The following is a 14,246-nucleotide window of genomic DNA, read 5'->3' on the forward strand; positions in this document are numbered from 1 at the left end:
AACCTGGATACAGGTCCTTCAATTGCAGGGTAGAGATAGGAAATATATTTCTCTACCAGCATTCAGCATAACATGTTGTTAGAATATTATTTGCAAATAGCTCTAAAAGAGCCAAAAAGCACGGTTGGTTTGCACAGCACTTAGCTATTTATGATACACTCCCTATCAATGGTGCTTGCAGCTGCTGGTAGATCCCTTCACACCTTGAGGATATTTTATGATGGCACTGCTTAAAAGTATGTCTCAACGGGGAGGGGAAACCAGGCCAAGGCCGCAAGCCAGATGTCTTAAGAGTTTAAGTGGGAAATATAACACTTGGAAGCAAATCAGAACCTTTGGGGTTAAAGTAACACTTTGGCTTGTATATGATGCGCAGGTGTGAAAGTTGTTTACTCCAGAGTAGGGATGTGCAAACCGGCTCAACGTCAAGCCAGTTCGACGTCGAACTGGTTCGGTTCGATGGTTCAGGGTCGAACCGAGCCACCACCTGTTCGGTCCGACTCCAAACCAAACACCCACTGACCGTTCGGGGTTTCATAGACCTTGTTTTGTTTTGTTTTGAAGAGATTTTTTTTTTTAACCTTATCCCCCTCGAGGGAGTTCCTGGAGGCGTGGGGGAGGTCTGGTTTTCGGCCTTCTCCCCTTGGCACTATGGCCATTTTGGAGGCCACGCCCCTGTGCAATTGGCCGCCAAAATGGCCACCGTGCTGAGGGGAGAAGGCTGAAAAACGGCCAAAGAGCGTCCAAAAGACCAAAGAGCCTGCTGAGCTGGCCAGAGGGGGCCATAGGGATAGCCAGTGGGGGTAGGGAAACTTCTGTAGACTCACCACCACCACTTCCAGGAACTTCCCCAAGGGGAATAAGGTTAAAAAAAATTTTTTTTAATGTTCATGAATTCCCCCGGTCCAAACCAGGGGTGGTAGTGTTGATGGGGTACTATACCGAACGAGCCCGGTCGGGTTTGAGTCCGGTCCGGACTTGGACTGAACCAGGCCATCTCTAATCTAGAGCATAAAAAGATGGATAGCCTGCCAGACTAGAGAGGTGGCTGCACCCAAAAGCTTTTTCTAGGAATGAAATAAGCTTTGTTTGAAACTTTGATAGTGAGGGTGGAGGTGGCATGGATCCTCCATCTGAGGAGAGGGGCTGATATGAGAGTATAAAGTGGGAATCATGTCTCCACTCAACCCAACAATGGATTCATGTTTGGTCATTGAAAAGAAACAGCAGCTTCTGTGTGAAACAGAAAGAGAAACATGATTACCAGTTTTGGATCCACACACAAACAGAAACACAAATAAACAGAAAGACAAATACAGGTGAAACTCGGAAAATTAGAATATCGTGCAAAAGTCCATTAATTTCAGTAATGCAAATTAAAAGGTGAAACTGATATATGAGACAGACGCATTACATGCAAAGCGAGATAAGTCAAGCCTTAATTTGTTATAATTGTGATGATCATGGCGTACAGCTCATGAAAACCCCAAATCCACAATCCCAGAAAATTAGAATATTACATGGAACTAAGAAGACAAGGATTGTAGAATAGAACAATATCGGGCCTCTGAAAAGTATAAGCATGCATATGTATTCAGTACTTGGTTTGGGCCCCTTTTGCAGCAATTACTGCCTCAATGCGGCGTGGCATGGATGCTATCAGCCTGTGGCACTGATGAGGTGTTATGGAAGACCAGGATGCTTCATTAGTGGCCTTCAGCTCTTCTGCATTGTTTGGTCTCATGTCTCTCATCCTTCTCTTGGCAATGCCCCATAGATTCTCTATGGGGTCAGGTCAGGTGAGTTTGCTGGCCAATCAAGCACAGTACACTGTATACTTTTCAGAGGTCCGATATTGTTCTATTCTACAATCCTTGTCTTCTTGGTTCCATGTAATATTCTAATTTTCTGGGATTGTGGATTTGGGGTTTTCATGAGCTGTACGCCATGATCATCACAATTATAACAAATTAAGGCTTGACTTATCTCGCTTTGCATGTAATGCGTCTGTCTCATATATCAGTTTCACCTTTTAATTTGCATTACTGAAATTAATGGACTTTTGCACGATATTCTAATTTTCCGAGTTTCACCTGTACATGTATGCAGCACACACACACATACAACACAAATACACCAATGTGCAGAACAAACATATATGCAATACAAACACAACACAAACATAGACCAGCCCATACCACACACACACACACACATGTTGTTGTTGTTGTTGTTGTTGTTATTTATTTATTGATTGATTTGATTTGATTTGATTTGATTTGATTTGATTTGATTTGATTACCACCATTCCAAAATGGCGCAGGGCAGTTGTTGTTGTTGGAGTTCCAGTGCATCAACCTTTTGCACCAACTGACCTAATGTCCACTAGGGGCATTGGGAGTAGAGGTAGTGAGTGAGGTCTCCTTACCTGTCCTTGCTTGCCTTTACTCTATGACCCCTGCCTTGACTCCTCAGGTATTTCCTGTGGGGAGTCAGTCCTCTTCCTTTCCTCTAAGAGCCCATGGAAACATCTCTTTCTCCCTACATATTCATTAAGTAGCTGATAGTTAGGAGAGGTCTTTCCTATCTCAAGGATACTTCACCAATAAACCTATTTAGCTTTGATTGCACAATGAGTGTTCTTTAAATAGCTGCAACAACTAATGTCAGCACTCTACTCTGTAACTGGAGTGGGTAGTTTCCTTTGGCGCTTTGCTAAATAATCACAAACCCCAAAAAGGTTACGGGGCCAGCAGTCCAAAAGTCTGCAGCAGAGTTTTCCTTTTAAAGTGCAGCACAGTGAATTATTTATTTTATTTTAAAGGACAGCATGGATCCAGATGTAAGCAATGTCAGTCTCTCCAAGCTGAATGGGACGAATTGTCATCAGTAGGTCATGAAGATGAAGGGGCTCCTAATGGCAAAAGGGCTTAATGGAATTCTCACACAAAAGAGACCAAAAGAAGGTGCCAGGCCCCAGGCATAATAGGATGCACAGAATTATGCTTGGGCAGCGCGGCTGCTTTTCCTCCATCCCCCTACAAGAAGCACGGGATGCAGGCAAAGCCTGATTGGATGGCCTGCACGTGCAGGGGGTGGAGTTTGGTTCCTCAGTCTGCCTCAGCATTGTGAAGCCTCATTCTGCTTTTAGGAGGCAAGCTGGACGGACGCACTTTGGCTGCTTGGCAGCGTCGGCATCCTTGGGGGGTTCACACCGTGAGTGGTGGGCAGCAGGCATTTTCCTGGTCTCTGGAGGTGGCAGCAGGGGTGGTGGTTTCAGGGGGGGACCCATGATTTGGAGAAGGGTCCTCTGGTCAGGCTAGGGGTGGCAGAGCGGGAGGCCAGGCCGCACGGCAAACAGTGGGGCACGTCCAGCGGGGGTGGACTTCTATGGGATCATTCAGCTCTCTCCTGGGGACAGTTTGGTTGCTGCTTCCAGCAGCATCTGGTGGGGCACTGTGTGAAACAGGATGCTGGATTAGATGGGCCTTGGGGCCGATCCAGCAGGGCTGTTCTTGTGTTCTTATGGCGAGCAGAAAACGGAGGAGTAGAAATCTAAATGTAAACCTATAGAGCATAATTGGACTAACTTGTTTTCGGCTTGCACCATCTACATGGGTGTTGTTCTGCAGGTCCATACATCCAAGGGTCCTGCCTTAGTTAAATACATAGATATCATTAGGCAGGGCTACATGGACTTGATGGGCAATGCTTGGGAGCGGTACGACCACTCTTTGCATGCATGCTGCCCTGAACCCGGCTATCCCCTGGGACAAGCAACACCAGGAACTATGGCTACTGATTATGACACCTTCCAAGCCCATGCAGAGTGAGCGATCGGACAGTGGGCACCTAATATCCAGGACTCCTGCAGCACAGCCATCTGGGCCTGCTGCTGCACAGGGGTTCAAGGCTCCCTACTGTGCTGGGATTTTAATGCAAGGGGTAGATGCACCCGCTTGCCCTGCCATTTTCAGCATGAGTGCGGCATTTGTGGAGGCAAGCATGCCAGCGCTCACTGCCAAAGGATCAAAGGGTCCCAGGGCCCCTTCAAGGGATGGCCAGGTGGAGGTAGGTCTGGAGGGGATGCCCCACAGGGCAGTAAATCTGCAAAAGGGCCCCAGCCCGATTAGGCTCCCTGAGCTGTCCCACATTCTGCGGGAGTACCCCCTTAGGTCTCAGGCAGCCTATTTGTTATCAGGTTTCAGTTCCGGGTTTCATATCCCTTGTTCAAGCCCCATAGTCAATTATTCAGCCCCAAATCTGAAGTCAGTCCTGGTCATGGAGGGGGTGGTTAAGAAAAAGATCAACAAGGAATTTAGCGCTGGGTCGGGTACTGGGCCCCTTCAAAGAGCCGCCTATACCTAACCTACACGTCTCCCACCCGGGGGGGCGGCTAAGAAGGCTCCCGAGGAGTACAGGCTAATTTACCACCTTTCCTTTCCTTGGGGTGATTTGGTAAATGATGGAATCCCTGCTGAGCACTGCTCTGTCCTCGGCAAGGCCATCCGGGTTGTCCGCTCCTGCAGGCCTGGCACGCTCTTAGCCAAATGTGACATAAAGTCTGCATTCTGTCTGCTCCCTGTTCACCCAGAGGACTTTAACCTCCTCGGCTTTGCCTATCAGGGCCAGCACTACATAGATCGAGCCTTGCCCATGGGCTGTTCAGTTTCTGTGCTGCCTTCGAGGTGTTTAGCTCCATGTTGGAGGGGGCGCTTTGAGCCAAGGCGGGGCTGGTAACAATGGCTCAGTTTTTAGATGATTTCCTTTTTGTTGGAAGGGCAGGGACCAATCAGTGCACAGGTGTCATGCCCTCGATCTCCGACAGCGAGGAGGAAGGGGAAGCTGTCAACTTTCCAGCTGAGTCAGGAGTGTCTGAGGGGCAGAGCCCGGCTGTCAGCGTTCATGAAACGGCTGTGGTAGATCCAACTAATGATTTAGAGCAGGCACAACAACCTGAGTCAGCATTTTGGATGCAGAGAAAGCTTTTGATAATATTTCATGGCAATTTATGTGGGGACTATTAGAGGAAATAACTGCTGGTAACAACTTTATTAGAGCAATTAAAACTATTTACTCGGAACAATACGCTAAGATTATTGTAAATGGGGAACTATCAGATAACTGTGTAATACAAAAAGGGACTAGACAAGGTTGTCCACTTTCCCCATTGCTTTTTATATTGGTTTTAGAAGTGCTTTGTAGAAGTATTAGAGAAGATGATGAATTACATGGTCCCAAAATTGGGAAACAAGACTATAAGTTGAGAGCCCTTGCAGATGATGTTGTGTTATTTTTAGAAAATCCAATGGACAAGATTGAAAGACTTTTGGATAAGATACAACAATTTGGTCAGCTGGCTGGATTTTATATAAATAAGACTAAAACCAAGGTCTTGACTAAAAATATAGACCAGAAAACTAAAGACAGACTCTTTGAAATAAGTGAGTTAAGAGTGGAGAAGAAAGTGAAATATTTGGGAGTTTGGTTATCAAATAATAATTCTTTGTTGTTTGCTAATAATTATGTTTAAACATGGAACTCAGTGAAAAATGATTTGCAAAGATGGTCTAAAATGAATTTATCTTTAATGGGAAGAATCTCAGTGGTGAAGATGAATGTTTTACCTAAAATGTTATTTCTCTTTCAGACTATTCCTATAATTAATAATTTGACTTGTTTTAGGCAATGGCAGAAGGATATAACTAAGTTTGTTTGGCAGGGGAAAAGACCAAGAATAAATTTTAAGAACTTAACAGATGCAAAGGAAAGAGGTGGTCTTACCTTGCCAGACCTAAGGTTGTATTTTGATGCTATTTGTTTGACATGGTTAAAGGAATGGATAACTTTGAGAAACCCCAGAGTTCTTGATCTGGAGGGATTCAACAGAAGGTTTGGATGGCATGCTTACTTATGGTATGAAAAAAGTAAAATACGTAAAGACTTTTTGAACCATTATGTAAGAAAGAGTTTAATGAGGGTATGGTTAAAATATAAAAACTGGTTCGAACCAAAAACTCTGTTATGGATATCCCCGATTGAAGCTTTATCGCGTAAAGAAGTAAACATGCAGATGTGTTGGGGTACTTATAGAGATTTGTTGCATTTTCATGGAAAGGATTGTAAGTTAAAAAGTTTAACTGAAATACAAAACTTGGTTAGAGATTGGTTTCAGTATTATCAGTTAAATGAGATTTATAAGAAAGACAAAGTTGGGTTTGAGGATCAGATTTTGAACTTTGAGAAGGAATTATGCCAAGATGATGAAAAATTAATTTCTAAAATGTATAAAATATTATTTTTGGAGGAGACAAGAGTGGAAGTAGTTAAAACAACTATGATAAAGTGGGCTCAAGATGTTGGACATAATATAGAAATGGCAGCCTGGGAAAAGTTATGGAAGAGTGATTTAAAATTTACTGCTTGTTATGCTTTGGAATAAAATTATTATAAAATGATGTACAGATGGTATCTGACACCAAAAAAACTGACATTAATGTATAAAAATGTTTCAAACAAATGCTGGAAGTGTGGGCATACTGAAGGTACTTTCTTTCATATGTGGTGGACCTGTGGGAAGGCTAAGGCCTATTGGGACATGATATATAATAAATTAAAGAAAATATTCAAGTGACATTTCCTAAGAAGCCAGAATCCTTCCTGCTAGGAATAACACAAGGAGTGATTTCTACAAATAACTTAATTTTTTTCATGTATGCATCTACGGCGGCCAGAATAATATATGCAAAGAAATGGAAGAGTAATGAACTGCTTTCAAAAGAAGACTGGCTGATAAAAACTTTGGAATATCCAGAGATGGCAAAACTTACAACATTGATAAGAGATCAAAGCTTAGAACGTTTCAAGGAAGACTGGAGACCTTTTTTGTTGTATTTAAAAAATTATTTTCCTACTATTGATCTTACAGCAGGATTAGAAATTTGAAATGCAGGTTGGGTAGATTAATGGTTCTTTTTTTTAATGCTAAAGGTTTAAATTTGTGGTTTTTATTAACATTATAATAAGGGTAAACTTTATAGTTGTTGTTTCACGAAGGGAGGTGCGCGGGAAGTCCATTTGTGTTTATTATGATTGTTAATGGTTACTATTGTTAAAAATTAATAAAAATTGAATTTGAGAAAAAACAACCTGAGTCAGCAGAAAGCGTGAGAGACCAATCGGAAGAAGAACTAGGCAATGAAACACTGACACCACAACAACGCAGGCACAATAAACGCAGAACGCAATTAGAATCTATTAGAAGGAGCAAACGCCTCTTGCTGAAGGCTGATAAACCGTGAATTATTGCCAGCTGGGAACTATCGGCTTCCACTATAAATCCTGTCACCAGCCGTCTACTCCTTGCTGAAAAACAACGTACGTCATTCAGTCGACAGCGTTCAGCCAAGCCGTGAACTTCCCTGGCATTTGGCCAGACCTTGACAACAGGTCCCCAATCTGCGGCCCTCCAGATGTTGCCGAAGTACAATTCCCATCACCACCAGCTACAACTTGTTGTGGCTGGGATGATGGGAATTGTAGTTCAGCAACATCTGGAGGGCCACAGGTTGGGGACCCCTGAGTGTAAGCGTTCATTGGAGTACTTTCAAGGTTTGTGTTAAGGAACTTGGGGTCCCAAGCTGTGAAGGGATGAGCTGAGTTCAAAAGCATTAATGTACAGGGAGGAAGAATGGTGGGGTGGGAGAGACAACCCATTTTGAAAGAAGGTGAGTGAAGACAAATAGCTACACCCCTGGAAGAGGAAGAGGAAGTTCTAGATGGGTGGGTGTAGGGAGTGGAAAGCGGCAGGAGCTTCATCCTTTTCCCAACTGATCCCAACTCCCTCCTCTCTGCTCCTGGTCCTGCAAGCAACTCCCACTGCAGATGTCAAAGACAAAGAGCTGATCACAAAAGAGCAGAGGATCTATCAGTACTACCAAACACACAAACAGCATCTCTGAGAGCTCTTTCCCTATGCATAGGGGAAATACTACATGGTTCTGTTTTGCAGTCCAATTTAGCCATGTTTACTTGGAAGTAAAGCCCACTGACTTTAATGGGGCTAATCCTCAAAGAATTGTGCAGTTTAAATTGGGCTCCTCTGTGTATATGTGGAACTATAATATGCTAACCAAACACATGTGTGAAGGATTTAACATGCACAGTTGGTTGCTTTTGCTTTTAAATTTACAAATTTGTTGATATCTCTTGTCTCTAGCTCCTGCTAATTTCCTGAGGCTTCCTCAAGTTCCTTCACTGAAAGCCAGTGTTGTGTCATGCTTAGAGTGTTGGACCAGGACTGGGGAGATCTGAGTTCAAATCCTCCATCTGCCATGAAACTCACTGGGAGACTCTGGGCCATTCACTTATTTCTCACCCTCTGTTGAGGATAAACATAACCATGTGCACTGCTCTGGGATCTTGGGAGGAAGAACGGGATATACATAAATAAATATGAAGCAGAGCAGATTTCTTGCATGATCTTTCCCAAACAATATGATATGGTAACAGGATGTCTGTAGGAAGCAGAAAGGAACTTAATACAGCAAAACGTACATCCACACATCAGTGGCCTAAGTACTGTGGGGTCCCTCGTGAGATTCCACTTCACAAGCATAGTCCCCTCAAACCGCAGAAGTGGTTCAACCGAGTGCACCTCAGGCGAGGGTTGATTTGATCATGAACTGAACCATCTCCAGTTTGGTCAGCAGTCAAACCATCCCTGTAAGTGAACTGGTTCAACTTGAACCAATTCATGCACATCCTTAGTCATGACCAGGTACTTTCCTAAAGTACATGAAGAGAAGGAAGACTTATTCTAATAGCATCTCAGACTGGGTGAGGGGGTACACTCATATGGGAAATACATGATTTTATTAGAGCCATGCTGGACAAAGAAATGCCAACATATTTTTTTTTAAGTGAATATATTAAGAATCAGATACAATGTTCAGTTTTCATCATTAAATGCTCCTTTGTATTTAGATCAGGTCTTAGTACAATGATGTAGCATTTGGGAATGAAGATGCAACCCAGTAATCCCAGGCTGGAGGCCAAGATGGAGAAGACCTGCACAGCCACCATGTATTTCCCCTTGGTGCTCAGGTAGGTGGGCACAAAGGACACCCACACACTGCAAAAGACCAACATGCTGAAGGTGATCAGCTTGGCCTCGTTGAAGGATCCAGGCAGCTTCCTGGCTAGGAAAGCCACCGTGAAAGAGATGGCCGCCAGGAAGCCCATGTAGCCAAGGGCAGTGTAAAACATGGTGACAGACCCTTCATTGCACTGCAGGGTGATCTGCCCAGCCTGGGAGTGCATGTCAGCCTCTGGGAAGGGGGGAGAGATGCCCAGCCAGATAGCACAAATGCCCACTTGGACAATGGAAGAGGACAAGACAATGGAGTTGGCCAGACTCTTCCCCAGCCATTTCCTCATCCTGTTCCCTGGCTTGGTGGCCATGAATGCCACCACCACAGTGATGGTTTTGGCCAACACACAAGAGATGGAAAATGAGAAGATGACACTGAAGGCAGTTTGTCGTAGGAGACAGGTCGCTTTCCGAGGCTGACCAATGAACAGAAAGGAGGACCAAAAGGAGAGCAGGAGGGAGACCAGGAGCATGTAGGAGAGGTCACGGTTGTTGGCTTTGACGACTGGAGTGTCTAAATATTTAATGAAGATTCCTAAAACAATTGCTGTGGATAAAGACAAAAACAGGGCAAAGCAAGCTAAGGTGACCCCCAAAGGTTTTTCATAGGATAGGAATGTTACTACTTTGGGGACACATTGATCTTGGTCCTTGTTTGGATGCTGGTCTTCTGGACACTTATTACAATTGTCTGAATCTGAAAGACATAAGAGTGACATTAGCGTTCCTCTAGCATCCTTTATCCAGTCTGTCATCTAGTATATCCCATGCAAGATACATTTGAGGAGTGAGAATTTAGATGCTGCAAAAGTTAGATAAGACAAATATGGGGAGTGATGAACTATGAATATAAGAGGAAGGGGCCAAATTTATTCAAAAGAGGACATGCTCTTCATGCAGAAGGTGGGGAGTTCAGTCCTTGAGATCAAAGCTCTTGGGCAATGAGCCTGAACATCCACTCCAAGGTTTCCAGAGTTTCCAACCAAAGGGCGATTCTCACGATCAACAAAAATCGGCGTAGCAGAGGCTAGCCCAATTTTTGTTGACCGTAATAACCGCCCGGCTCGCAGCTGAGCCCAGTGGTTCTTGATCGGGCAGGTTTGTGGAGCGAGCAGTCCAGCAAACCTGCTTTTTAGGATCGTGAGTAGCTGCGGCGCGCTTTCGCATTGTGCCTACTCATGAGAAGACCCCATGCCAGGAGACGAAAAGCTGCCTCCCGGCTCTGGGGGTCTACCCAGTATGCCCTGCCCACTCGCACAGGGCATACTGGGGCTTGCGGAGAGTGCACAGCCCCCGCTCCCCCACCCCTGCCGGCTCCATCACGGAGCCGGCCATCGTGTGGGCGGCTGATCCGGCCGCCCAGGGCTCCTTAGCCCGCTCTTCCCGCTCACTGCCCCAAACCGGATCTCACTGATAGTGAGACCCAGTCCCAACATTACTTCCATCTTGTCTAGATTAAGTTTCTGTTTGTTCACCTTTTATGCACACCAAAGGGAATGATTAAATGTTTATTTGCTTTTTTATTATATTTGTATACCACCCCAAACTTGCATCTCTGGATGGTTTACAACTACATAAAACAAACATTGAAACATTAAAACAACAAAATGATTTAAAACCACAATTCTAGTTTACAAAGCTTGGGTGAATAAATGCACCTTTAAAATAATTTTTAAGAGCTGTCAGAGATGAAGAGGCTCTTATTTCAGCAGAGCGTGCATTTCTAAAATCTTGGGGTAGCAACAGAGAAGGTCTGTCCCTGAGTAACTACCAGATGAGCTGGTGGCAGCTGCAAACAGACCTCTCTAGATGATCTCAATAGACAATGGGGTTCATAGTGAAAAATATGATCTCTTAAATACCCTGGGCCTAAGCTGTTTAGGGTTGTATAGGTTATAACCAGCACCTTGTATTTTGCCCAGAAATATATTGGTAGCCTAGCCAGTGTAAATTCTTTTAATATAGGAGTAATAAGGTCTCTTTGAGATAACCTGGAGACCAACCTGGCTGCCACATTTTCACCAGCTGCAGTTTCCAAATGACATACAAAGGCAGCCCCACATAGAGTGCATTGCAGTAGTCAAATCTGGAGGTTACCAGCATATGTACTACTGTACACCAGTACTACATAGGCAGACCTTTCCTCTGTAGTCACCTACCTTCCTGAGTGGAGATGGTCTCTCCCTTGCATGGAGCACAATCATAGCAGCAAATTGGTTCTCCTTCTTTAATCACCTTGGCGTATCCAGGGTGGCAGCTTTCTGTACATTGAGAACGAGGCAGGGTCTAAGCATAAGGAAAAGAAGCATTGAGCACAATGTGTTCAGAGGTTTTGTCTGTGGAAGGGAGTCCTAGAGCTGGAAAAGGGACCTCTAGTCCTAAGCCTGGTTTTCTCAGCGAATGATGCTAGGCCTTCTTTTTTGAGGGCAGTAATTATGACACATAGCTGCATGGAAGAGACATCACTTTGGTGCTTTTTCTGCTCTAAAATTCAAGGGCAGGGCAGAAAAGGGAAAGACTGGAGACTCACTTGATGCAACAATAAGGAAAGAAAAAAGGACAATTAAGAAGTGGGGTGAATGAAGAACTACGGGTGTGCACAAAATGGATTTTGCATTTTGTTTTGAGCTTGAAACAAAATGCAAAATGTTAAAAATGTTTCATTGAAACAGCATCAGAGCTGGATGTTTCAATGAGACAGACTCGAAATGTTTCAAATGTTTCGGCCATAGGGAACAATGGGGGACTCAAAACACCCCATTGTTCCCCATGGGTAACTCCTAGGGACACCAAAGTAGGTTGGGTGATAGGGCATGATGGGTGCTACCAACCACCCAACCCACAAAAGAAAGGGGCAAGTGGGCAATTTTTAACAATTTTTTCACCTTCCCCACCAAAAAAACCAAAACCCTTTGGATGGGAGGCTCGGCTGTCATGCATGCATGGGGAAAGCTATAAAAAATTGTTAAAAATAACCCGCTTGCCCTTTTCTTTTGTGGGTTGGGTGGTAGGTAGCACCCAGTCAGCAAGAAATATTACACACACACAATGGCAAATGCAATTCAATGTTGGCAAGAGTAACATTCATGCTGTTCGCCGCCCTATTGGGCAGCGCAGCCAGCCCCCCACAAAGGCACAAGGCCTTGGAGCTTCCCATAGGCCATCAGGACCATGCAGGGGTGGAGCTTCAGCCACTCTGCTTGCTCCGAAGCCGATGCTTTCAGTTCGCTCCAAGAAGGCTTCGCAGAAAGGCGTGTCGCCTTCTCGGAGCGAACTCTGGCCATGTTCTTGGGTGCCTTCAGGGACAGTGAGTTATTTCCTAGGGGGAAGGGAGGCCCCACGGCTCGGGTGGTACAGTCTGGAGACTTGACGTTGGGTCCTGTTTCAGCACAGTTGTACCTTCGGTTTTCCAAGACCGATCAGAGGGGTAGGGGTGTGCACGGAACCGTGGAGCTGCGGTCCAGCATTGGGGTGGGGGGTTCCATTAAGGGCAGGGGGGCTTTACTTACCCTTCCCGTGCTTTCCACCTTTGGCGCCGTAATTATTGTAAAAAAAACGGCGGCAGGATCCCTCGCCGCCCGCTTCAATCGAAGATGATAGCTCCTCCGTGTTAAAAAAAATCGCAGAAGGCTTCCTAAAGACTTTTGCAGATGGCAGGGAAGGGGGCAGGAGGACATCCCCCTGCCGCCTGCCCATTTCTAGAGATCGAGCGGTCGGGTCCGGAGTGAGATTTAAGGGGGCGGCAGGGGGCTTCAAGGGGGCGGCAGAAGCAGGATCTTCAAGGGGGCGGCAGGGAAGTATCCTGCTGCCCGATTTTTTTTAACACGGAGGAGCCATCGTCTTCGATTGAAGCGGGCAGTGAGGGATCCTGCCGCCGGGCTTTTTTACAATAATTACGGCACCAAAGGTGGAAAGCATGGGAGGGGTAAGTAAAGCCCCCCCGCCCTTAATGGAACCCCCCCACCCTTCCGAACCCCGAACTGCCCATGTCCGGACCGGTCCGGAGGCCGGTAGAATGGCCACCGAACCGGTCCGTGCACATTCCTACAGAGGGGCAGGGGACAGTCCATTTCCCTGCATCCGGCTGGCAATTTCTTGCTGTGCCCGGTGCAGGCCCTGAGGGATTATGCAGTTTTGTGCGGCCCAGAGGCAGGTTCCCTCTTCATACATTGTGATGGCCGTCTGCTTTCCCAGTACCAATTTTGGGCTGTGGTGCGACGTGCCCTGGCAGCAGCGGGGGTTCCCACTGAGCAGTTATCACTCCACTCATTCCGCATCGGAGCCGCCCAGGCGCGTAACAACGATAGGGGAAGGGGAGACAGTTGTCTGGGGGCCCCACTGCCTGGAGGGGCCCCCCAGAGGCACCTCACGTGACTCCCCATTGCCCCCTGCCCAGCCCCATAGCCTCTCAGCCACTTGCCCTCTTTGCCGTCTCTCCAGCTTGTTCTCCTGGCCGGCAATCGAAGCAGCAGGCAAGCTGCAAAGAGCTCCTTTTCTCCCGCCTCTCAGCTGATCGGCGGGTGGGCGGGGCTTCCACGGAGGTCTGGTGTAGGCCTCTGTGAAGCCTGAACTCCAGTAGGGCCCAAGCTAGCCAGGAAGGAGGAGGCAGCCAGAGTGGCCACCACTGTTCTCTGCAGCAGAAGACCCCCTGCTGCCAGGTAGAGTGTGAACTCCTTTTTGTGGTTACCTTTCCCGCCCCCCCCCCAATATAGGGATCTGCTTGCCATAGGGCTTTGATATGGGGGGGAGGGACTGAGAAGTCTCTGAATATTTATTTTTAAACAGCTTGGAAAATTTGCTGGCTTAAAAAAAAACTATCTAAAAAGTCCTATAAGTGGCTTGTTTCATGGCAGAAAATTACAAAAACTTCTGGAAGAAACAGTATTATATTTATTTTATTCATTCATTTATAAATGCACTTATGTTCAAGTTGTTTTGCAACCCAGAAGGTCTGAGTGAGAACTGTGAAGCATGTCTTCTGCTTTTATTTTATTTTATTTTTCTTGTTTGTGAACTGCTCCCCAATAACTTGCAGGGACTACAGGGTAAATCTGGCCAACATGTGAATGCAGCACCTCCATTCCAGAGGAGATGT

The 14,246-nt window shown here is 45.8% G+C and overlaps 2 protein-coding genes across 4 annotated transcripts in view; one reads left to right on the forward strand and one right to left on the reverse strand.

Moving 5' to 3' along the window:
* Positions 1-8,937: 8,937 nt before the first annotated feature.
* Positions 8,938-13,761, reverse strand: LOC128343952 (vomeronasal type-2 receptor 26-like). Its single transcript, XM_053293391.1, has 3 exons — positions 13,572-13,761; positions 11,311-11,437; positions 8,938-9,848 (listed from the first exon to the last, which is right to left on the reverse strand). The coding sequence occupies exon 3, from the start codon at positions 9,622-9,624 to the stop codon at positions 8,938-8,940; it is 687 nt and encodes a 228-aa protein (XP_053149366.1). The 5' UTR covers positions 9,625-9,848; positions 11,311-11,437; positions 13,572-13,761.
* LOC128342369 (vomeronasal type-2 receptor 26-like) overlaps positions 13,677-14,246 on the forward strand; it is a 99,358-nt gene continuing 98,788 nt past the window's right edge. For 2 of the 3 annotated variants that reach the window (XM_053289596.1, XM_053289601.1), the window contains exon 1: positions 13,677-13,809. The gene's annotated coding sequence lies outside the window, so the exon portion shown is untranslated. The remainder of the gene's footprint in view (positions 13,810-14,246) is intronic. The other variant, XM_053289598.1, reaches the window with a different exon arrangement.

This window comes from Hemicordylus capensis, chromosome 2, assembly GCF_027244095.1.
Source record: "Hemicordylus capensis ecotype Gifberg chromosome 2, rHemCap1.1.pri, whole genome shotgun sequence".
NCBI lineage: Eukaryota > Metazoa > Chordata > Lepidosauria > Squamata > Cordylidae > Hemicordylus > Hemicordylus capensis.

Coding starts and splice junctions, on each gene's coding strand:
- LOC128343952 (XM_053293391.1), bottom strand. CDS start 9,624: ATGCTCCTGGTCTCCCTCCTGCTCTCCTTTTGGTCCTCCTTTCTGTTC.